The sequence below is a fragment of the Canis lupus genome, chromosome 13, assembly GCF_003254725.2.
Source record: "Canis lupus dingo isolate Sandy chromosome 13, ASM325472v2, whole genome shotgun sequence".
In the NCBI taxonomy this organism is placed as follows: domain Eukaryota; kingdom Metazoa; phylum Chordata; class Mammalia; order Carnivora; family Canidae; genus Canis; species Canis lupus.
The window spans coordinates 62433371-62459001 of NC_064255.1; the positions used below are offsets into that span (position 1 = coordinate 62433371).

The 25631-nt window shown below is 34.1% G+C and overlaps 1 protein-coding gene across 8 annotated transcripts in view; it reads right to left on the reverse strand.

Annotated features, from left to right (window-relative positions):
* Positions 1–25631, reverse strand: part of ANKRD17 (ankyrin repeat domain 17) — a 153150-nt gene that overhangs the window by 53324 nt on the left and 74195 nt on the right. For all 8 annotated transcript variants that reach the window (XM_025435816.3, XM_025435815.3, XM_025435821.3 and 5 more), the window contains exons 2-14: positions 24533–24686; positions 16458–16614; positions 13144–13291; positions 12718–12865; positions 11325–11558; positions 8641–8735; positions 6303–6540; positions 4576–4767; positions 4094–4203; positions 2224–2311; positions 1084–1211; positions 698–841; positions 180–282 (exon numbers count right to left, since the gene is read on the reverse strand). In XM_025435816.3, the coding sequence (XP_025291601.1) occupies positions 180–282; positions 698–841; positions 1084–1211; positions 2224–2311; positions 4094–4203; positions 4576–4767; positions 6303–6540; positions 8641–8735; positions 11325–11558; positions 12718–12865; positions 13144–13291; positions 16458–16614; positions 24533–24686 (1939 nt within the window). The remainder of the gene's footprint in view (positions 1–179; positions 283–697; positions 842–1083; positions 1212–2223; positions 2312–4093; positions 4204–4575; positions 4768–6302; positions 6541–8640; positions 8736–11324; positions 11559–12717; positions 12866–13143; positions 13292–16457; positions 16615–24532; positions 24687–25631) is intronic.

A 25631-nucleotide genomic window follows, 5' to 3' on the forward strand; every position in this document is an offset into this window, starting at 1 on the left:
ACTATCTTCTCTCCCAATAACATGCCTTATTCATTAGGAAAAAAATCTTTTTAACTATGTCAATTAGTAAAATTCACTTTTTGTGGAAAAATAATTATAAATGGCTAGGTTTTTCTTTGTAAACTTATCATTTTTACCCAGATAACATGTAAAAAACAGTCTTCAGAAGTATAACTGACCTTTATTCCTAATGGGAAGAGTAGTAGCAACATTGGCAGGTGGTTTGTCAGGCTCCTGAGGTGGGACAACCATGGGCAGTGCTTGAACTGGTACACGAGGAGCCTAAGACAAAGGAAATTGATTATACTTCTGCTTTTCCTACACACTTCATTAAATAATAAGCTTTAAATTAAGAATTAAGTTACAAACACTCTCCAAAATATTTGTAACATGGTATTAATCTCAGATATTGACATACTTACTTAAAATATGTTGGTACCAAATTATTTTCCATAACATTTTTTAAGTGGATTTTGAATTCAAATGATTATTCTGGCCACAGTAAGAAAGCAAATCAAAATCAAACCAAAGTACAATCTGAATATTATACCAGATTATGTCATTAACCATTTCAACTACATAGTTATAAAGAACCCTACATATTATAACAAAAAATAGTCAAATCTAGTTTACATTGAAACTATGAGCCAAAGAGTTATCTAAGGAAGATATAAAATGTTTTAGTTTTGAATCTTACCCTATTTAAATCATGAGATGGGGGGGTTAACTGAGTGACATCTGGTGGAGGGGCTGAAAGCAAGTTATTAGGGTAGTCCAAAAGATAGCAAACAACACTTGTATGGCCACCTTTCGCTGCTTCTATTAACATAGTTGAGCCATCCTAAAGAGTGGGTATGGAAGGAGAAAAAAAAATTTTTAAATAAGCTAATTTACAGAACCAGAAAATACATAAAATCTTAGGTTTAGTAAAGAACACTTTCCTCTAATAAAACAAAACAAAACAAAAATGAATATACTTAAAATGCCAGTATAAATGGAACTGGTAGATGTTATCTTGTAATGTTCAATAGTGAAAAACACTGTAATGTACATAATGCTACCAGAAACATTTGAATCACATACTTTTAAACGATGAGTAGGATCTGCCCCATGAGCCAAAAGTAGTTCCACCACTGCCAGATGACCCCCTGCACAAGCCAGGGACAGTACAGTATGGTCATTATTAGCTGTGGTTCTGTTCACATTCGCTCCTAAAACAGACAAGACATAGCAAATCATGTTAGTAGACAGCTGTTTCTTAAATTATGGTAAATTTCAAAATCATAAAGAGTAGAGAGAATAGTATAATGAAGATCCACATGCCCCTTACCCAGCTTCAATGATTATAAACACACAGCCAATCTCATTTCACACAAACCCTTATCAATTCTCCTCTTCCATCTTGAATTACTCTAAAGCAAATCCCAGGCAAACATGACATAATTTCATCCATAAATATTTCAGTATGCACTGAAAGAAGATAAGGCTAAATGCTTTCTCTCTCTCTCTCTCTCTGTGTGTGTCTCTCATAAATAAATAAAATCTTTAAAACAAATAAATAAATGCTGAATCAAAAGTAAAATCTTTCATCTTCTATACTTAAGAATATGATGAAATCTGCATTAAAACTGTTTCAACTTGAACTTATGTAGTGAACACCTAACAAATAATGTAAAAGAAGTATTAAGATGCTACTTGTCATTTAAAATGGTTTTTGATATTCAAAGTAGAATTACGGACCAGAGATGAAAATCCTCCATGCATTTTGGTCACATTTCAATTTTAAATATATTTTGTGCCATATGTATGATTATTTCTCTATATTTCACAAAGAAAGAAACTTAGGCCCAAGGAAATGTAACGTAGAAAAGTGACTTGCCCTTAAGTAACTTAGTGGCATAAACCTAAGAATTCAGGTTTCAAGATCTATTATTACATAAACAGAACAGACTTTAAGTAATCTAAACTCTTAAAAGTTTTACATAGAGAAATTTTTCTTTTAAAAAATTTTTCACAAGGGTGGTATTCAATATGACAACTCTTCATAGTTCAGAAATATTCATTGCATTACAGGATGTTTATCAACCACCCATTCACAAAATTTCAGTAGCATCCTTCTTCCAGCGTTACCCTCAAAACATCCTTTACCTCTCAACCTCTAAATACCTGAGGGCAGAGAATAGACAGCTTTGGAGAAAAAGCTACTGCTTTACACAAACCTACCTTTACTAATTAAGAACTGAACAGTACAAACATGACCAGCTCTTGCAGCTTTCATTAAAGGAGTCCTTCCACCCTCAGATTCATGTTCCTATTAAAAAAGCACAGACGTAATTGATATTTAATTGCTAGTGAACAGTTGCTCTGTTCAAAATCAAAAGGAAAATAATTGTATATTAAATATCAGGCTTTAAATCTAAATAAATTAAAAATTATGCTTTGAAACAAATTAAGGAATACGTTTTAAATTTAAAAATATCTCAAATTAGACACATGTTCTACAGATATAATTTAAGAACTGAAGTTATATTCATATGATTGTGATACCCTCATCTAAATCCATCTGGGTATTTTTTACTTCTCTCTCTACCAAAAGGCCTATGGAATTTGAACAGTGAATGGCCCTCTAGCACAGCCTTCTCCAATCAGCATTATTAGCATTATTCTTGTCCACTCCCAAGTTATTTTCCTTTTGTAAGTTTGTATCCTACCTGTATGTATTTCTGCAAGTACATCGTTCCCTTTCCTTTTTTTTTTTTTCATCATTCCCTTTCTTTATAGACTTCCCATTAAGTCCATATTACCTTATTTGAAAACATCAAAGCTAGTGATTTAGTATCTAGGAAACCATCAATTATAAGATATTACTAGAGAGTTCTTGGTCTCAAAAGGATGGAGAATCTATTGCATTCTTGTGATTGCTCATATTTGAGAACACTATTGGAGAAATTTTCAGATCTTAGAATATAAAGGTATGAGAAAAAATACATTTCATAAAGCATTATACATATGCCATTATACATAATATATGTATAAGATATATATAATGCATATATATATTTTAACATTCACATCTGATGAGTAATTTTTGATTGTTCTCTTATGCCACACAGTAAGTTGTTTGAATTGCAATTAACTAAGGAAGATTATTATGTTGCTATATATTTCACAGCTACTGTGGTAAACACTGGAAATACAGTTCTTAAGCTAAACAAGTTCAAAATCTAATATGGAAGAAATATGCACACAACTAATCAGAAAATAACAAGTGTCGTAAGTACTTCAAGAGTTGTACTAGCACACTAACTGAAAGAGATCACAAAAGTAATCCAATTCCACCTTTTCCTTCCATAAATGAGGAAAGAGAAGTGAAATAAAATTTACCAAACTAGTTAATGGAGTAGTCTGTTTAGGCTTGCATGTGAATTTTTGTCATAAACTAGAACTTCTACAGGAATACACATTTGCTTGTTAATCTCAGCCTCAAGACCATATGGTTACTTAAGTTTTAACTACGTCCTCATGTCTTAGTGCTACTCCCTCACACGCTGGAAGTGCATTTTCTCCACATACGTTTGCTTTTGCTTCCCTACCTCTCAGGCTATATTCACACTACTTCTTCCAACTGGAATATCTCTTTTGTCACAACATTGTCATATTTACCTTTTTAAACCTTATCCAGCCCAAAATATATCATCTCAGATGACCTCTTAACCTCTTCTGAGCTTCTTTAATGTCTGTACTTTTCCTATGACATTTACCTCAGTATCCTTTTTACTAAATTATAACTTATTTGATGGAAAAGACTACTTATTAAATACTTATCTTCTAAAAATAGCTAAATACCTAAGAAAAATCAATTTGCACTAATATATTAACATAAAATTTCCTCCTTTTTTATGGGACACAAAGGGTAACAGATTGGATAACCCTGCCAACAAGAATAATAATGGACACTAATGAAAGAAAAAAAAAATGGCAAAAAAGGCCAACGCATATTAGAATAAATACCTTTTGTCTGTCATCTCCATTGAAAACTTTAATTTCTTATCTTGGTTTTAAGTATTAGGATCTAAAAAGTGACACAGCTTACCAGATCTGCTCCTGCCTGAAGCAGGACATCTGCTACATCAGTATGACCATTTTCACAGGCATATGTTAGTGCTGTATCCCCTGTTGCTGTTGTTGCATGAACATTAGCTCCTGCAGTAGTAGTAAACAATAGAGACTTAATGTAAAACCCAGAAGACATAAATGATAGAAATGGAAATTTCTTCCACATAAGCCATATCTCAAATTAGATAAAACACCCTATCCTTTTCTAGAAGTAGAGAATATTATCAGCATCTTTAAAAGCAAAAAAAAAAAAAAAAAAAAAGATTACTGCTTGAAATTAAAGCCAGAGATACTTTAAACAGAAATAATGTGATTTATGCAGAATACACACAAGTTTACTATATTTTTTACCACATTTTTAAATATACATTGAGCGTATCTGAAGAAAGTTATTTACATTATAACTTTTGCACTTGAATAAATCATGTAAAAAACTCCTCCCAAAGCAAAAATGCCTACCTGCAGCTAATAAGTATTTAACTAACTCCAAATGACCCTCTTGAGCAGCTTCCATTAAAGGGGTAGAACACCCGAGTTCAATATCAGCTCCTGCCTTTATTAGAAAGTCTGCCACTTCCAGAAAGCCTCCACAGCATGCCAGAGTCAAGGCAGTTTCTTGAGTTTCTTCTGTCTGTGCATTGATATTTGCTCCTAGAATAAAAATTCTAATTATTTTAAGAAAGTCATTAATTTATTCCAGAGATAAGCAAAACATGATGGTTTCCTAATAACTATACTTCAAAAATGAAAATGAGCTTTACTATTTTACTAAACAAAAAAGTGCTTCTCCCAAACTCTGAAAGGTGATTACAAATGAAAATTATTAAAATATTATTAAATATAAAATATTTAATTAATATTAAAATTATTAAAAATATACCCACAAGTCAATATTTGATGCACACAGCTGCACATAAGATTTATTCAGCCAGTAAGTACAAGCCAGGTGATAAAAGGACTTAGAAAAATAAACTACATTCCCTTGTTATAAAGATTCAAAAATGATGATGATGATGATAGCTCACATTTAATACACCATTACTATTTGCCCGGTAATATTTGAAAGCATTTTACATCATCTATTTTAATGCTAAGGAAATTGAGGTTCATTAATTTGCCCAGGACCACAACATTATCATTATCACTACTACCACCATCATCACCATATATAAAGAAGAAAGTGTTCAAAAAGCTTTATATAAATGTATATATATTTATATGTATATGCTCACAACAACCCTACAGACGACAAAATTCAGGCACAGAAGATTAGGAACTTGCCTAAAGTTACAAAATTGGCAAGCCGTGGAGCTAGGATTCAAACATAAGTAATGTGCTATAAAACCCCAGCTTTTGGGGCGACTGGGTGCCTCAGATGGTTAAAGGTCTGCCTTTGGTTCAAGTAATGATCCCAGGGTCCTTCGACAGAGAGCCCCATATCAGGCCTCTTGCTCAGCAGGGAGACTGCATCTCCCTCTCCCTCTGCCTGCTGTGCACCCCCCCCACCCCGCTGTGCTTTCTCTAATGAATTAATCTTAAAAAAAAGAAAAACAATCCAGCCTTTAAAGTTCTATCCAATAAGGTTTTAAAAAATGTGTCACTCTTCTTAAATTTGTCCAAAAACTACTACTAAAAGAGATAAAATCTGGCTACAAATATAGAGACAGGAAACTACTTCTAAACTAAAGGTATCTTAATATTGTAAAGTAACTGTTTCACTTTTCCTAAACATAAAGTCCACTGTGTCCTGACTCCTTGACAGTTTCTTATAAACGCATTCTTACATTCTTATCAAGTTTGTCCTTATGATAGGACTCCCCACACTGTGTTTCATGAAACACTAGATATATTATTTATTAATAGGTGTTTGGTCCCAAAAGGAATTCTCTCAACTTTGAGAAATGTTGAATCTCATATATGTCCTACATTATCTACAACCCCACCTCACCCTTAGTTCTGTTTCTATGCACAAAGTATACCATGCTGAAAACTCTATTAAAGGTCTATTTGATTTTGTTCAGCACAGTTTAGGAAATTATTTTCAAAGCAAATACTTTCTCATTCATTTTTGCGACAACACCTTGTTACAAATCTACTTGAAAGATGAAACACAAAAACCCAATTTTATAATATTGTAATCTTACATTTTAAACATTATGCTTTCCTGTTTTCACTGGTATGGTTACCTTGGCCTAGAAGTAATGCCACCATTTCTTCATGTCCTTCACGGGCTGCTTCCATCAGTGGTGTATAACCTTCATCATTGACCTCTTCTAGGCTAGCTCCTCTTTCAATGAGTAAAGCTGCAAGTTCCACATGCCCACCACATGCAGCCAAAGTCAATGGTGACTCAAATGAATCAGCAGGCATGTTCACTTGGGCACCACTGTCAAGAAGTAACCTAGCTACTTCAACATGGCCATCCTAATTACAATGCAATTTAAAAAAATTAAATCAGTACCATTTAAAAAAATTGTTAAAAATATGAACACTTATCAATTACTATACAATGAAGATTTACTTACTGATCTCCATTCAAATAAATCTACACTTAACAGTTGAGAAAGCCAGTATTAAGTATTTCTGTGGCATAGACTAGGAAATAGAGATTGAGGCTATGAAACATGTAGAAAAATAATACCTTCCTTCAAGCAAGAGGCTTATTAACCACTGGGGATAAAAAGACTACTAGGAAATAACACCAGCACCACATGGTATATACTTAAATGCTACATGAATAAAGGTTATAAAGGGAAAGTAGGATTTTTATAGAAACCTTAAGAAGAAGCAAACTTTTCATTTTCACTAGGTAGAAAAAGAAGAATGCAATATACTTTTTGGAGAAAGCAAGAGAATTGTAGATGATGTGTTATGGGAAAGGGAACACAATATTTACATGGTACTTCCTTTTTTTGTTCAATGTTTTCAAATGCCAGTGAAAATTAAAAGAAAAGGAAGTCTCTCTTACTATCTTCTGTCTCCTTTGCTGGTCTCCCTTTCCCTACAGCTTTCCTAACTATATGCAACTCCAAGGCTCTCTTTCCTTTTTTGCCTTTGATATAATTTTTCCTTCTATATATTACCTTGTAGACATTTCATCTTCTTTTGAACATGAAACACCCATTTTTTTTTTTGCCTCTGTTGCCATATTGCACAACTTTAATGCCCCATTACAATGGTTACTTTGTGTTCCTTCAGTTCAGAATTTTCTCTCTCCATAGACTTCCTTTAAAGTCCATCTTAAAATCCCAATCTCTTATCAAGCTTCAAAATGTCTGGCTACTACCAATATCTTTCATCTACTTGTAACACTAACAGTATATGCTGATTAGGTCTGCAGAATGCTCCATTTTAATTTCTTAATCTGAATACTTCTCTAGTGGGGATCACAAGCAATATTTTAAGTTCCTTAACCATGGGGATATTTTGGATGTATTTTTAACACATTATAGTATTTCATACTCACAACAACCTGAGAGAAAGATTATTACCCTAATTTTAACAGATGAGAACTTGGGACCTTCAAAGAAAACTCATTTCTTCAAAGGATAATTCACTAAAACAGATACTGGCTGGCAATAAAGAAAACAAAGATAATTCAAGTCTAAATTAACTATCTGATATTTCTAAAAATTATTAAAATTTAACATCCTTTCAAAAATCCTCTGATGAGAAGTTGAGATAAAAAACTTAAATTCGGGATCCCTGGGTGGCTCAGCAGTTTAGCGCCTGCCTTCGGCCCAGGGCGTGATCCTGAAGTCCCAGGATCGAGTCCCACATTAGGCTCCCTGCATGGAGCCTGCTTCTTCCTGTGCCTGTGTCTCTGCCTCTCTCTCTCTCTCTCTGTGTCTCTCATGAATAAATAAATAAAATCTTTAATAATAATAAAAAAAAAACACTTAAATTCATTTGGGGCTTTTTTCTATCATCTGCATGTTTTCCTCATAAATCTGCCAATAATGCTATTCTGATCCATTTCTGTGCCACAGATCACAGACTAAGATACAAAAGTTTAAGAATACTATTATTACTTGTTCCTAAGTACAAATGCTAAAAAAGAAGATTCTTAAAAAAGGATTTAAGGGCTCAGAAATACCATATATAGAGGGGAAATGTTACACAAATAATACTTTAATTTCAAATTTTTCATTAAGTTAAATTATCAGTTTGATGAACGTGCTCTGCTTAGTATTATGCACATATTTTGTGGATTATATCTTCTCAATATCCTTGATCAACTCTTAAATAGTTGCATTTTGTGTCAACTATGTTAATACCAGCATAGTTATAGGAGACTAAGAAAATAAAAGTAGTACGTAAGCCTCCAGAAAGCACCTTTAATAGAAGGAATTTAGTGTACAACTGGCTCTGAACACAAGTGATAATTCAGATACTTGAGGCTCTGCTCTACAATAAATCTATAATAAACAAATCTCTGAACTCAAGGAAAAGGTGCTCATCATACACTAGCCCTGTCTATGAAATATATAGATCAACTTCACGTATGTATTTCACCAGTCTTACCATGCAAGCCTCCATTAGAGCAGTGTGCATTTCATCTGTTTTATGCTCTTGATCTGCACCTGCTTCCAAAAGAAATCGCACCATCTCTAGGTGTCCTAAACCAAAAATGCGTAAGGTTAAAATAGTTTATTATTACAAAAAATATAAGAAAAATTTGCAATACTTTGAAAAGTTATATTTAACTTATAGTAATAAATTTATAAGCATAATACTAAAGTCAGCTGCAAGCTACCCTCAACTGTCACACATAAATCATACAAGTGATACTTGCTCTACTTCTTACTCTGTTACCGATACTACAATTGTTGCTGCAGGTGAGCAAAGATGTCATTAAAAACCAAAACCCAGAATAACGCCTCTACAACCTTTTAAGAGCCAGGGCATGCTGTATTTATTTATGCTACAGGACAAATTAGCTTTCATGAATTAGTGGCCTGGGATAATAAAAACTGAAGTTATTTCTAGGAGGAAATGTTTTAAGTTTCAATTACTAACTCAAACTTTTTAAGAACAATCTGTTTACAAGCTGGAAACTGCATATATATAAAATGTTTTTGAAACCAAATCATTTAGTTTATATTCATTTATTTAGACATAAACATACACGTACATATATACACATTTATATATTTATACTTATGTAGTTTCAAATAAACCATATGCTTTAGTTCAAATAAAGACGCCTTATGAGTGGCTAAAAAAACAAGGTATTTTTTAAAAAGGATTTCAGACACTAGGCAAGAAACAGTAGAAAGGACTAAATTTTTTCCAACTTTATTTGGAAGGAGTTGCAGTCAATTCTCAATCAATTAAGACTAAGGGGAAGGAGTGAGTGACAGAATCAAAAACAATTAAAACTAACTTCAGTGAGTAACTATACATCTTGCCATATCTTGTTTCACTAACTACCTACCTCCCCCCTCCCTTTCTTCTCTGTCATTCTCCCTTCCCAAAGATCCACATCAATGTTCAGCCTCAGCCTGAGTTCTATTCCTTCCCCATCTCCTTCTTGTCAATCTTTGTCCTAGAAGACCTCACCCGAAATAGAGGAAAGGGAGAGGGTCCATGGATCCTTTTAAGTAGTAGAAATGTTCTCCACCAGCTCAGTTCTATATCCAGCTTCTAATTAAAGCCTGCAAGCCCCAACCTCAGACGCCCCTTGGAAAGCAGGGTGGGGCTACAAGCAAAGGAGAGAGGGAAGAGTAGTTATATGTAGCCCCATCTCAAAGCTCTTCTGGCCAGCTGGGACTTAGTAGTAAAATACAGCCAGTTCCGGGTTCAAAAGTATTTGTGAAAAGAGAGAGCCACCCAATCAATCAGCCTGCCCTGGAGAGGCTGTCCCAAGGCTTTAATTCCTCTCCTCTCAATGAAGATAAGCCTCTACTAATTACCAAACAGTACGGGGGAAGTAAGGGACCTCAGCTGTGTTTCCTAACCATCCTTAATCTGAGACTCCCTTAACACGAGACAATGGAAAGTACTTTAGATAGAGCATATTCTCACATTTAACTTAAATTTTAGTCATTTACGTATCTAAGAATGATTTTAGCCACTTTTTAAAGGAAATTACTCCAGAAGACCTCACAAACCTTGGTCACTCTGAGATAGAATGAAATAAAACAAAACAAAACCAGGCCCACAACTAGGGTGTGGCAATTAAAGCCCTAGGTATATAATTTAAGGAGGTATTCCCTCACGAAATTGGTGGGGGAATTGATTCAGCCACTGAAAGTGAATGCTCTCTTAAATTTTCTACCCTGTCTTCTAAGAGCTTTTTCTTGATGCCTCAAGGTCAAGAATTTATCACTTATTTTATGATACAAAGAGGACACAGCTGCAGATGGTATGAAACACTGAACTTAATGGCTACGCAAAGTTTGCCTTTTAAAATTATAGCCACTGATCTGTCAAAAAGGTAGAATTTGAGAAGTATGTGGTTCTGTAGCTATCTTTTTAGAATCTATAATCTAGAGCATTAACTAGCCGAAGACTGCAACTTTCCGGACAACTGTCTTGCCCTCTCAAAGGAGGGCATTTTTCTGTATGACCAGTATTTTCAGGTTGATTGACATCATTTAAAATATCACATACCCCTCTTGTACAGTTAAAATATGTATAGGTAGGTGTTTTTCTCTATTTCAACCAGCTCTTCCTTCTAACTTTATTAAATGTGTTGATGATACTCTAAAATTGTTCTTTAGAATTCAGACTCCTCTCACACTTTTCATTTCTCAAATCTCCTCCTGTCTCTTCAATTTTTCTCCTTCTTAGTGTTATGAGAAATAGCTTAAGCAGCTTCTTGTTAATAGATCACCCTATTTTTATCGTATTTTTTTTAAACTTACAGACTGAATGAATACTCATGGAGTCAACAGTATTCTTTTGTGTGAACTACGCAAAAGATTCTGACACAAAAACCACTAAAAAGTATAGTGCATAATTAAAATTAACTGTCTATATTTTAAAAGTTTACATATTAAACTCCAAAACAGTTTAAACATTTTTCTTTAATTATACTATATTCTATTACCACCTCTTAATTTACTTTTTAATTTTAAAACTATATTATATAAAATAAGTCATATCATGCGTTTAAAAACTTTTTTTTTTTTTGCCAATTCTAAATACAGTTTTATTTAAGAAAACTTTTGTTTTTTGTTTTTTTAAAATGTTTTATACCATACCTTTGTAACAAGCTAATGTAAGGGCACTCTCTTTAAATTCATTGGAATGCGTATTAATGCCAGCCCCATTTTCTAGCAGCAATCTGGCTACTTCCACATGTCCAGCACTTCCAGCTTCCATTAGAGGAGTATGACCATTTTCATTATGGTCCTCAATACTAGCACCGGATTCCAAGAGCACCTTTACAACATCTACATAGCCTCCAGCACAAGCATATGTAAGTGCTGTATTGCCTATTTCAATTAAAAAAAAAAAAGATATTAATATAAAATACCAAAATAAGAGCCTAATTTAGCATCAAGAAAAAAACAGAAATGGAAGACTAAAATTTTAATTTAGATAATATATAGAATTCCTTTCCCATTGCCTTTTAATCTTACCGAAATCAAGTCCCAGTTCTTTCCACTTAATATCAGGGTCAAATACATGTGGAAAACAGATAAACTTACCATGATTGTAGAAATATAAAATAACTGAACAATTCCGAAACTTTAACTTTTTATAGGAGAAAAAAGTTATGTTCATTCTAACTTTAATCAGAGATAAGTTTCACATGCTTTATTTTTTTGTGATTATAGTTATTCATCATATACAGATACATCTCATACTGTTCCTTTTAATCATACATATTTGTTTTCACCAGAACTTAAAACACCAGCTAATTGATCAAAGCTAAAGTAATTTTAAAAACGTTCCTTCTTGGATAACAGAAACCTCCCATGTTACAAGAAAAAAAAAAGATTAACATTTTGGGTAAAATAAGGATTTCTAAAACCCTTTCAAACCAGAACCTGTAAGATTCTAAAAATTATTTAAAATAGTTTACAAATTTGAAAATCTTACATGAGGAAGATGAACAAAATATATTTTCATATAATTTTAGAACTTTCATGTAAATCCATCTTTGCCCAAGTTTGAAAAAAAATAAAATGAGTTTAAACTTAAGTCATGTCCCTTGTGGGACACAATGTTTTCATAATACTTTCTTTTTCTATAGGCCACAATTTAATATCAGTAGACAATGACAGACCTCCCTTTGTTCCCCTAGCCTTCCTGTTGTCCCTATCTTCCCTTCCCTTCTCCCCTGATTAACAGGAAATCTGGGTTGGAGAACTGTAGCCCATTTCCAAGAGGATAGTCCTTCTAACTGGGCCAGCATTTAATTTAATCTAAAGTAACTTTAAAAGGCCAAGTGATCGCCCTTATACACCAAAGATGAGAAATTTTATTCAAAATATCTTCTATACTTTAATCCTAATACATAGCCTTATGCAAACATGCAGCATTTTATAATTAGAGAACTGCAGGAGCTTTACTAATGATTTCCATGTGAAATAATTATTACTGAAGGGTGTTCATACTTAACAAAACTGAAAAAGAAACATGCATAACCTGTTGAAGACTGTGCATTGACATCAGCTTTATGAGCTAGCAGCAACTTCACAATTTTGACATGTCCTCCATTAGCAGCAGCCATTAAAGGTGTAATGTCACCTTTGATTCCCCTATCTTCCACATTTGCATGCATTGCCAACAAAACCTTATGAAAGAAAAAGTTTAAATGATATTAGAAAATGATATATTCATCAAAATATATGGAACATATTTATGTTAACACCTACCTAGTCATTTATAGTAAAAGAGCCAACAACCACAAAGTGTATCTAGTAAAACTATTTGTTGAAATGAGTCTTTTTTTTTTGTTTTTGTTTTTTTTGAAATGAGTCTTAATGATTATGTTTAGAATTTCCCTAACAAGTATGCCAGATTAAAAAACAAAAACACCAGAACCAATGTGATTATTTTGATAATACAAACCTGTGCAAGCTCATAGTATCCAGCAGAACAAGCTAAACAAAGGAGGCTCTCCCCTTCCTCAGTGTGCTCATTTACACTTCGCCCTTCAATGAGTAACTTTCGCACAGCATTTACATCTCCTTCCGAACAGGCTTCTGCCAAACTGCGGCTATTGGGGAAGAAACAGTATAATATCATGATACAAGAATTATGAAAAATTACACAAAAGTATTGGCTTTTGAGGTAATTCTGAACAACAGTGCTAAACAAGAATGATTACTGCAATATGATCCATAATGAAAACAAAACTGAAAAAAAATTAAAAAAGAAAGAAAACTGAAAATCATTCAGGTTCATTGAATTGAATACACTTTAAAATCTATGTATAAAAGTCAGTGAATTAGAATTATCAATAAGATGTTTACAGCTATGCAAACAAAGGATAAAGTCCAATTTATTATCACTGGGAAAACACCAAAATTCTAAAACATAAAATTTATGGAAAATCACATGAACAAAATACAGGTAATAATTGTACTTCTTTCTGTTTGGCCAGGAGAACATTTATATAAAAGACAATAAAAATGTATTTAATTAACGGGTAAAACTTCTACTAATTAAGGTCTACCTGAGTTCTTCAATCAAAGGGAAATCAGACAGGAAAGCTGTAAGCATGTAATTTTGACTAAAGTATGAATAACTGATACGGAGATTCTTTTTTTGAAGAATTTACTTGTACATCATATTTTGGTGAAGTCTGAAAAATAACCAGCAAGGCAAAGGCGAAATTCAAGCAAAAGGAGGGTGGAAAAAGTGGGACAACAGAAAATTAGACTGAGAGTAAAGGGACTGCCCTATAAACCTCCCAAAATAATTCCAACTATGGACATTTCTAAAGATTCTCTCTACTTTTGGATAAAATCCATCCTAAGAAAAACACCAAATCCAATGCTATTAATTAATATCCTCTTTATTTCAAATATGCATTAATTTTTATAGCATCCTCTTGAAGATCCTGTCATTTCTGGTACTAATGGTATCCAAGGGTAACTTCTTTTCTATACCTCTATTATTACTACCATCCAGATTCAAGAACATCATGTTTAGCCCAGATTATGGCAAAGTCTCCTTAACAGTCTTCCTACTGTTACCTTTGTTTTCCTTCAGACTCTTTTCAACAAGGCAGCCAGAGAGATCCCGCTTAAAGGGAAAGCAGATCATGTCACTGCTTTGTTCAGAATCCTCCATTTGCCCTCTAACTTCACTCACACTAAAAGCCAAAGTACTTATGAAATCTTTCCAGTGGTAGGGTACCACACTGCTACTTTTACCTCTCTGGTTTCATCATCTATTATTCTCAGGCTTATTCTTGTCACATTAACTGGCTTTCCTGCTTTTCATAAAAAGCTCCAACTCCAAGATACATGTATTTGCTGTCCCTCTGCCAAGATAGCCTCTCTGTCAGACACAGCTCACACCCTTACCAATTTCAGGACTTTGCTAAAAAGCGACCTTTTAAGTAAGGATTTCCCTGACTACTCTCTTAAAAGTATACTGATCTCTAACCCCAAAAACTGCCCTGGCACTTCCCCATTCAATTTTCTCCCATAGTTCTTATCATTGTGTGCCATGCTATATAGTTTACTTACTGGTTAATGGGATTACCCTCTTAGCAAAGTCAAAGTCTTGAATAGCACTTAGCTTGTCTCTTAATTTACCATTTTACAGGACACTGACAGTCCCTACACCCAGTGCTCTCTATTACCACTAAACAAATGTAAGACAAATCTTTCCCACAAGACATTTCCTCTGTAAGAACATACTTTTTCTCTCATTCAAGTGGGCTCTTTTTCTCTTCCTGAGGCACACACATACCCCTCCTCTACTATCCCATTTAGGCTTGCATTCAATTTCTTTATGTGTATGCTAGCTTTAAAATAAGCTTACAGGAACTACTGTAGCAATAGTTAAAACTCTGAATGTCTGAGCAAAGGGTACAATAGATCTAGCACATGGCACTACATTTAACTAATATAAAATCTAGCACATAACATCACTGTACTCCACTATCTCAAGTTTTGCTGAATAAATGATTGTCACAAACATGCTCTACTGTTCTTCTAGTATTCAATGCCAAAGAATCTGTGGACTTTTTATTTTTCGATTTTATTTCCTGCTTGAACTAGTTTTAATATACTCTTCAAGATGTTTTTAACTTTCTTTCTTGCCAGTCTCAGCAAGTACCACATTTAAGAGAGTATCAGTAATACCATATGGTAGTAAAACTGACCATGAAGAAATACAACATGAAGTTAACTTAAGAAGGAGAGTCAATCCATCAGAAAAACAGTAAATTTAAAAAAAAACACAAAAATCTGGACCAATAAAGATGAACACTGCAAATTCATATTCTTATTCATATTATTCAACCTTTCATGCCCTTAAAAGATATCACATATAAACACTATTTTACAAGAGACAATCCTTCCTTAAATGCTGTATTTTTTATTTTCTAAACCATACATAACAGAATACTCTCATTTTCTCAACTATTTAAAGGCAACTGATAAATAAAATAGTATCATTTTAGAGGAAAACAAGCCTCTGAGGAAGCAAAAAAAGTATATTAATAATTCTTTTCCATTTGTTTTCTTGGAGCTTATTTATAGCCATTTTTCATATACTATTCACAATTGGTTTTTTACATGAGATGGTATGATTTTTTTATTGTGTAAGATCATCAGAAAAACTTAAAAAACCAGAGTTACAAAATATTCACCGAACCCTTACTAACTGTGAAGTACTATATAAAAGGAATTGTAGGGCATACAAAAAAAAAAAAAAAAAAAAAGCCCCTAGGACTCACTTATATTCAAATTATGGGAACTAGATCTATGATATTTTTTGAACATTACAAAACAAAAAATAAAAACCTTGCTCTTTAAAATGGTTAGAGCTATGCAATGAACTAGAAAATGGCATGACTAATTAGAAAGCATTTATTTCTTTGTCACAAAACATTAAAAGAAAACAAAATCAAAGTAGGCGAAAGGTCTTTTATAACATACTAAGAAGTCAGCCTTGCAGTCACCACTGTCCCAAGGTCTGCCACTAGTCAGCTATTTGATCTTGATTAGGTTATTTGCTTCTATTGAGCTTTTCAGAATAAAAGGAAAGTAAAACTGAAACAGTTTGCCTTAAGGCTTTTTGTGAATAAAAATAAGATGTCAAATATAAAGAGTTAGTTCCATGCCAAGCACAAAATAAAGGCTCAGTGAACGTTAGCCATTTTTAAGAAAATGTTTTTATATTGATCACAGAGAAAACGTACTTACTTGTCCGACTGCCCTGCATTTGCTGTGCTCTCAGCTCTCATACGGGTAAGTGCAGCAGCAGCTTCATCCAACGCACAACTAACAGATGATGTCAACCTCCGAAGCACTTCAGGATCTGCAAAGGCTTTACCATCAGCTGTAGATAATTTGCCTATTCCTGTTATGTGATTTTCACACCAATATGGATATACCCAAAAGGAGAAACAAAGTAGAAGTCAAGTTACTTAACTCTCTATACATTAACGAACAATCTTTAAATGTTATACTTCACGTATATATTGTATGTCTAAGATCTTTTGGGAAATCACTGTTCTCCAAATCTCTAATAACCTTATTCCTCCCATCTGGTCTATAGTGCTTGAACCCATGACTCTGGTGCCAGAAATGGGTCTTTGCCCTATGCTGGGACAATAAGGAGTTCCCTCAGACGTTTACCATATGTTTGGAAGAAGCTCTATGTTCAAAAGTTACTGAAATGCTATGATGTGAGTCATGAACTATTTGGCCACTTTCATGATCACAAAGAGAGAGAGACTACCCAAAATAAGTCAATATAAAAGAAAGCAGAGAAACAGAAAGAAGACAGTTCTGATAAAAGTTATTTTTGACTCCTTGAGACCAGTAGTTCCAGAAGCCAGAACAATCCTCATACTTTTCGTAGATGTTCACTTTTGTTTAAGACTGTTTAGGTGGCCTGCTACCACTTGTGACCAAAAATAGCCTAATAAGACATTACAGGCCACATTAAAGATAATATGAGTACCTATTTATTTTAAATTATATCTACAACTCACTACATGTACTCAAAGTCATAACTAAAAACACTCAGAGCAGCAAAAGAATAAAAATTCAAAAGCGGAACCGGTTAATAACCATCTGCATGAAATATAACTTGCTGCTTTTCTGGGTTTCACTACAAATCAAACTTATCTCTAACTTTTATTAGTCTAATTCAATGGTGCTGCCCATCAGTGGAGCTTTTCAAAAATATAGACATTAAGCTCTCCTACATCTAAGGATATAAATCATGAAGTAGGAGGTGAGGCCTAGGCACCTACATATTTGTAAAGCACTAAGAAGATTCTAATGTACAGCCAGAATTAAAAACCTTTGCTCCAACTTGAACAAAAATAACTAATGTTATAATGCATATGAGAGATCCTGCTACTCAACATGTGGTACATGGACAAGAAACACTGCTATCATTTGGGAGCTTGTTAGAACTGCAGAATCTTGGGGGCACCTGGGTAGCTCAGTCGGTTTAGCATCCGACTCTTGGTTTTGGCTCAGGTCATGATCTCAGGGTCATAAGATTGAGTCCTGAAGCCCCACATCCGGCCCCCACGTTGTGGCCTAGGTGGGATCTGCTCTTGGGAGTGGAATCTGCTTGAGATTCCTCCTCCCACCCTCTCCCTCCCCCTCTGCTCATGAGCACATGTGCACTCTCCCTCTCTTGAAAATAAATAAAATCTTAAAAAAAAAAAAGAACTGCAGAATTTTGCACCCCAAGAATTTCTGATCCAAAACCTGCATTTTAAAAAAGATCCCCAAGCGATGCAAATGCACATTCAAGTTTAAGAGGCACTGTAACAGGTTTTAAAACAAACTACTCAACTAAGACATCGATCCAAAAAAACCACTCAAATGGTAATAGTAAACATATCTGTGCAGATTTCTTTTCAGAGTGGAAGGGCTTACTAACATCATAAGTTTATGTTTAGAGTATATAAAAATTTATACTTGTTTGCTTCCTTTCTGAAAAATACAAGATATCAAATACTACATCTTATGGAACCAAAAAATAAATCTGGCAGAAAGCCTTTATGATTTTAGATATAACAAATATTAAGAGAGGTCAAACTTCGTACCTGTTACAGTCAAGATGTGCAAAGAATAAAGACAGCCTCGGTCTGATAAAACTGATCTTACCATATAATTTGTGTCACTAATATTAAAAACCAACCACACTCTGAATCTGCAGTATTAGTCTTTATTCAATTAGATATCTATAGTTAGTTAAGTATCCTAACACTATGAAAACCAGGGTCACAGATGCATTTTCACGTGAGAGAAAAAGCTCCAATTTTTTAGCCAATTCAGATTGACTATATAACAACTATTTGTCGTGATAGCAAGAGAAGTCCTGCCTTTGGTCCAGGGCGTGATTCTGGAGTCCTGGGATCTGGGATCGAATCCCACATTGGTTCCCTGCATGGAACCTGCTTCTCTCTTTGCTTATGTCTCTGCCTCTCTCTCTCTCTCTGCATCTTTCATGAATAAATAAATAAAATTAAAAAAAAAAAGAACATGGAAAACAAAATATTCCATATTAAGTTTTTATGAACTTCTCCTACCTTCATAAGATAATGAGGAAGTAATCTAAGACATACATGGTAATCCTTCAAATGAATAAATAGTGATTGAAAATTAATTTATTATAGCCACTCTGGATTATGATGATCTTTTTTTATTAATCTTATCCAGTTATTAGGTATTAGTCAATGAAGATCAAAAACAGAAAAGATGTGATGATCAGATTATTCTTTCCCAATTCTAACATTTAATCAACTGAACAACAGAACCATATAACTTGTGACCAAAAATGTCCTAATAAGACATTATAGGCTATATAAACAATAGAAGAAAAAAGTACATTAAAAGATTACTTAGATTTTTTATTTTAAGATAATTATTTTCTCCCTTTTTTCCTCTTAGAACTTACTCAACTTAATTCCTATTTATGAAGACAAAGTAAAGAAGAGATGCAACTGACTTAGCAGAACAAAGAGAAATACAGATATCAAAGAGAAACAGGGTGATCAGCCCAAAAGGGCTCAGAAATTATAGGTACCAGATATAGGGGTGAAGTTTGGGTCAGAAAACAGAGAGACTAGCTGAACATCTGTGAGGAGCAGTCAGATACTTGAAGACTCCATTCCCAAACTGCACAGCCAGATGATTACTTTCTATAGACACCAAACCAGAAAGACCCAGGATTAGTAGTCATTGGATACTGATGAGAGAGAGATGATATACGAAAGGGAAATGAGGATTAAATGAATGTATGCATGATAAACAGGGATATCCTTAACCCCCTCCCACTCTAAGCTCCCAAACCATAGGTTTATCACTCACTGGACAAAGACTGGTATATAGGTCTCTCAAGAAATTGAAAAGCCCCAGAGAAAAGACTGAGACACTGACATTTGGAGAGTTCTCAAAGAAAGTAAGTTCTCTACACAATCCGTGTACTTAAGGAATTCTAAAATGTTACCAAGTTTACCCAGCTCTGTTGTACTCACTTTATATAATCCTTGGGATCAGGAATTAAATAGCTTTTATCCCTACAATTTGGTTACATTATATGGTTCAAGTGACCTGAAGACAGTACTATTATCTGGGTGGGCTTGACCTTATCACATGAGACTATGAAAAACTTAGATTTATTTGGCTAACTGGAGAAAAGGAAGTTAGAGATTCAAAGCATTAGAATTCTACTGTGCTGGCTTAGAGACAGAGGGGGCCACATGCCAATGAATGTGGGCAACCTCAAGAAGGTAAAAGCAGCCCAAGCTGACAGTCCATAAGAAATCAGGATCTCAGTCCTGTAACTCCAAAGAACTGAATTCTGTTACCAACTAAATAAACCTGAAAGCAGATTTTCTCTTACACCCTACAGATGAGAACTAAACTCACCAGATACCTTGATTTCAGCCCATGAGACCCTGGGCAAGAGAATCTAGCCACACACTGTGCCCAAATGTCTTTACAAAACCCAAGTGATAGTAAGTAGATGCTGTATCATGTCCTATGTTTATAAAAAATTGGAAACTAATTATATAATGTTTATAATTTATAATATATAAACAAAACATGCAATAAAACATGCACATATACCTTCCATTTTAGCTTTTTATAACATTGCTGACTACAAAAAAAGCCAGGATTCACTAGACATTTGAAGAAAATCTGAAATGTAAAGGACAACCAAAAATATTCAAAATGTGAGCAAAATTTTAAAATGCCCCAAATTCTTTTTTTAAAAAAGATTTTTTATTTATTAGAGAGAGAGAGAGAGAGAGAGAGAGAGAAACAGACAGAGGGAGAAGCAGACTCCATGCAGGGAGCCTGACATGGGACTCGATCCTGGGTCTCCAGGATTGCGCCCTGGGTGAAAGGCGGAGCTAAACCGCTGAGCCACCGGGGCTGCCCAAAAATGCCCCAAATTCTAATGCTATGGAGAAGGATGAGAAAGGAAAAGCTGCAAAGATGAGAGACTACTATAAATAAGTGTGGTGTTAACTTTCTGAACTGCAAACACCAGAAATTAGGAAATAATGGAGAAATAATTTCAATAGTCTAAAAGAGATTTTTAAGCTAGAATTCTATACCTGGTCAAACTATCAAGTATGAGGATAGTATCAAAGGTATTTTCAGATAGTATCAAAAACTTTTACTTCTCAAGCGTCCTTTCTCAGGCTACTTAAACCATGATCAGTCTCAACACCACAGAAAGAGAAACTGTCAGAGTAGTTCCGTGATGCACAGGAAATATATATACCATGAGTGACTGACTATTCTTGCCAAAAACAAAATGAATCTGACTCTGGCCATTATCTGGGTCTGAATTCTGATTTACAGGAAATACAGAGGGGTGCAACCAGCCAAACTGATAAAGTGGGAACAAATGAATCAATTTCTTCAACAAGTGGGGGAAAAAGAAGGAAACTTATGATTAAAAGACACGCTAATAATTAAGATGAAAAATGTCAAACTTACATATAGAAATATGTAAATATGAAATAGGTGATGAGGATTAAAGAATACACTTATCATGATGAGCATGAATATGTACAGAACTGCTGAATCACTATATTGTACATCTGAAACTAATATATGATACTGTAATGTTAACTACTGGAATTAAAATTAAAAACTTAGGGGTGTCTGAGTGGCTCAATCAGTTAAGTATCAGACTCTTGGTTTCAGCTCAGGTCATGATCTCATGGGTAGTGAAATCAAGCCCCAAGGAGGCACTGGCTCAGCGGGAAGTCTTCTTGAAGATTCTCTCCCTCTGCCCCTTCCCCTCCCCTCCACATTTTCTCTAAAATAAATAAATATCCTTAAAAAAATTAAAAACTTAATAAATGTGAAACTTTTATGGATCCTAGTTCAAATAAACTCACTACAAAAAGACCATTATGGGGTGCTTGAGTGGCTCAGTCAGTTAAGCAACCTATTCTCAATTTCACCACAGGTCATAATCTCAAGATGGTGAGATCAAGCCCCAGGGCATGGAACCTGCTTAAGATTCTCTCTTTCCCTCACCCTCTGTCTCCCCCCTTTCTCTCTCTCTCTCTCCCCCATCCCTCCCTCTCTCTCTAAAAAAAGATAAATAAAAATGACCTTTCAAAAAAGACCATTATGAAATAAAATTGGGGAAATTTAAACACTGACAGGATATTTGACAATATTAAGGAATTATTATTATTATTGTTATTATTTGCTATGCAATGGTATTATGGTTATGTTTATTTTTTTAAAGTTCTTGGGATGCCTGAGTCGTACAGTTGGTTAAGCAACCAATTCTTGATTTCCAGTCAGGTCATGATCTCTATCTGGGTGGAGAGATCAAGCCCTCTGTAAGACTTAAGTTTCATTTTTCTCTCTTCCTCTGCCCCTCCCCACCATGCACTTGCTCACGTGCTCACTCTCTCTCATCTAAAAAAGAATATACATCTTTAAAAAATAGTTCTTAATTTGAAATATATCGGTATGTATGTATGTATATATGTATGTATGTATGTTATTTATTTATTTGATAGAGCATACACACCAGACTGGCTGGGGGGCTGGGAGGCTGGGGGGCTGGGGGTGGAGCAGGAGAGGGACAAGCTGACTGAATGCAGAGCCCCACGCAGGGCTTGATCTCAGGACCCTGAGATCATGTCCTGAGCTGAAATCAAGAGTTAGACACTCAAGTGACTGAGCCACCCATGTGCCCTTATACTGGAGTATTTATATATGAAATTATAAAATGCTTAGTTTACTTTAACTTGGGGGGTGGGGCATCAGCTGGGTAGTAACAAGTAAAGAAGAAACAAGATTGCCCATACATGATTGATGGCTATTAAAGCTGGATGATGGGTATTCCCTCTACTTGTATGCAACATTTTTCATTTAAAAAAGAAAGGAGAAAGAGAAGTGACAAAAAGATAAGGAAAGGAGGGAGGGAGCAGGGAGGCTACTTTGTTACCTACTGTAGAGAAAACAGAAAAAAAAATGGGAATAAACACAGAAATGAGAAAATGGGGCAACTACTAGCATCTTGTGAAAAGGAACTCTACCTCCAAAAGTAACTTTCAGTTGAAGTCTACTTTCATGTAGCAATTTTTAACCTGGTTCCACCTCTTGGGGGCACAAAAACAAATATCCCTCTTATATTCAACCTGAGTTTTCTCATCTTCAGGAAAAGCATTCTTTTCCTCTTAGGATACATTTTCAAAAATCCTCATTTCTCTCACATAAACTTCTACAGCAATACCAGATTCTGGCAAATGCTAAATTCTGTATCTACTATTTGGTACAAATAGTTTTCTATACTCAAGGATAGAACATTGCATCTACCTTACTATGTTTTCATTTGTATTTGGTCAAGATTCCTTTAAAAATCCATTCTAGAATTTTATTCAGGATAGAAATCACATTTAACGAGTCCTTCAAATATTTAGATGCTGGTGTTACAAGATATTTATTGAAAGGATTACCCAATAGTAGTAGGTTGGTTTTATGCTATAATAAAGTAGCAGTTTACATGCATGATATTTGCACTATGTAACAAATCAGGGTGCTAAAAGAATGATCAATTAATATTCTTAATATATTTATGTCCATAATATATACATAAATATATATTTATGTATATATTATGTCTTAATATATTTATTATACTATATGTATATTATGTCTTAATATATTTATTATAGTATATGTATATAGCATAATAATGATCCACACTTTACAAAAATACAATGATTCACTTTATAAGGTTTCAAGACCTAGTCTATGAAAAAAGAGGGGAAATTATATGCAGTCAATTCTCATGATTCATGGTAATTACATTCTATAAAGTCACTGGAAACACTGAATTAATGAATACCGAACCATTGCTCCTAGAAAAAAAAGAGGTCTAGGTTCCTGAGCCTCTGGTCACACAACATTTGCATTAACCAAATACCATCTTATGTATGTTTTTGTTTAAAGATGACCTTATTTAATATATTGATTTATTAACATTGAACTCAGGGTTAACAGCACTCTAACCCATGCTGAAGAAGCTTATCTAACATACGTACTTTTTCCACAAGGCACATCACTACCTTCTCATGTGTAGGAACACTAGACAGCACTTTCACATTTTACCTGGGGACCATTATAAACAATGAAATCACCAACAAAAGACACAAAAATGTGAAAAATTGGCTCTTAGTAGACTGGGAAAGGGGCACTCGTTTACATTATGAGAGCTAAAACAAAATGATAGAGCTTCACTTTATTTCATTCAGCAGGGAACAAGTGTGTAGGACAATTCAAATTTTTCACCATTCTGTGCATTTCTATGAAAGACTGAGAAAAAAGTACTAATTTTAGGGTATGCATACACATTATCAAGTAGGCATATTCACAAATATGGAATGTGGGACTAAAGAAAATCAACTATATGAGAAATCTCTCTTCGTAAGGTTGACAGTAATATGTGGATTTTACTTGGGTAATGAAAATATGCTTTAATGAAATACTCTATGTAATTCTCTAGAAAGCAATCCATTAACCTCTATGAATAGTATTATACTAAATGCCCAAGTTCCTACATTCATAATCACAGTTTTTTTGTTATTTGAGTAAACTCTATACCCAATGTTGGGCTGGAACATATGACCCCGACCGAGATCAAGTTGTATGCTCTAACAACTGAGCCAGCCAGGAGCCCCTAATCACAGTAGTCTTTATTAGATGTATATGTAACTTCAGAAAATTAGATAGTCTAATTACATATGTAAGGTCAACAGATTTACCTGCAGCTTCTAGTAAAGCTTCTAGTCTAGCTTGTGTTTCTGGATCTACAGTCCTGAGGTCTGCACCATCAGCAGTACCTGACAAGAGCAACTTGGAAGCCGTTTCCAGCATTGGATTTTCCAAATCATCCTGATCCAAAATGAAAGACTCCACCTAGAAAACAAATACAAAAAAAAAAAAAAAAAAGGAAGGAAGGGAGGAATGAAATGAAAGGAGAAAGGGAAAATGGTAAGAGAAGTAAACAGAAGAAAAAGAAAGAGGAAAGAAAAAAAATATTTTAATGCACATATCATGATAAATACAATGCAGTTCTAAATGAAGTCAATGCAATAGATAAGCCCACTATGTAAAGGAGAAAATTACATTTGTAGGAGAATTTAAAAAAGTGCTACTCATATGCAACATAGTCATCCCTCTTTTTTTTAACTGAAATTATGTATTTTTTTTATTTTAATTTGGTGGGATGAGGGTGAGACAGGGGGAGCAATGAGTGTAATGATTACACTCTGAAACCTCTGTCATTACTAGAAGACCTAAATCAGCTATTCTTAAATGTTTTGCTCTCAGGACCCTTTTTATACACTTATAAAGTACTGTGCTCTCAAGAACTTCAGATAAGGGTTAAATTTATTAATATTTACAATATTAAGAAATCAAACTACAGTATCAAAAAATCACATTTGTTCATGTCACCACTGGTTTCATCACAGAAGTTTTTAAGTACTCAGGCAAATACAAAATTAAAATTCTAATTTGTGCTTGAAAGCTTAATTTTATCATTGGCAACAAATACAGCCAATCATTTTTCTTAAAATGACAAGCTCATTTACATCGTTTCTGATGAGAACATTTGCCAAATATTCAAGTTTGATAAGTATAGTGTGTATGTCAGGTATATTTTCTAGTAACTAACATTTCGTGAAAGGAAAAAAAAAGAATGGCTAATTCACCTTGCATCTCAAAAAAAAAAAAAAAAAAAAAAAACCCACAAAAAGAACCAGAGATGCTTTCCATGTACTTTCCATTTTGTCACACACGGTAATATTAAAAGGACATGTATTTTAAAGTGGGGACTTCATAATATTAATATTTATTTAT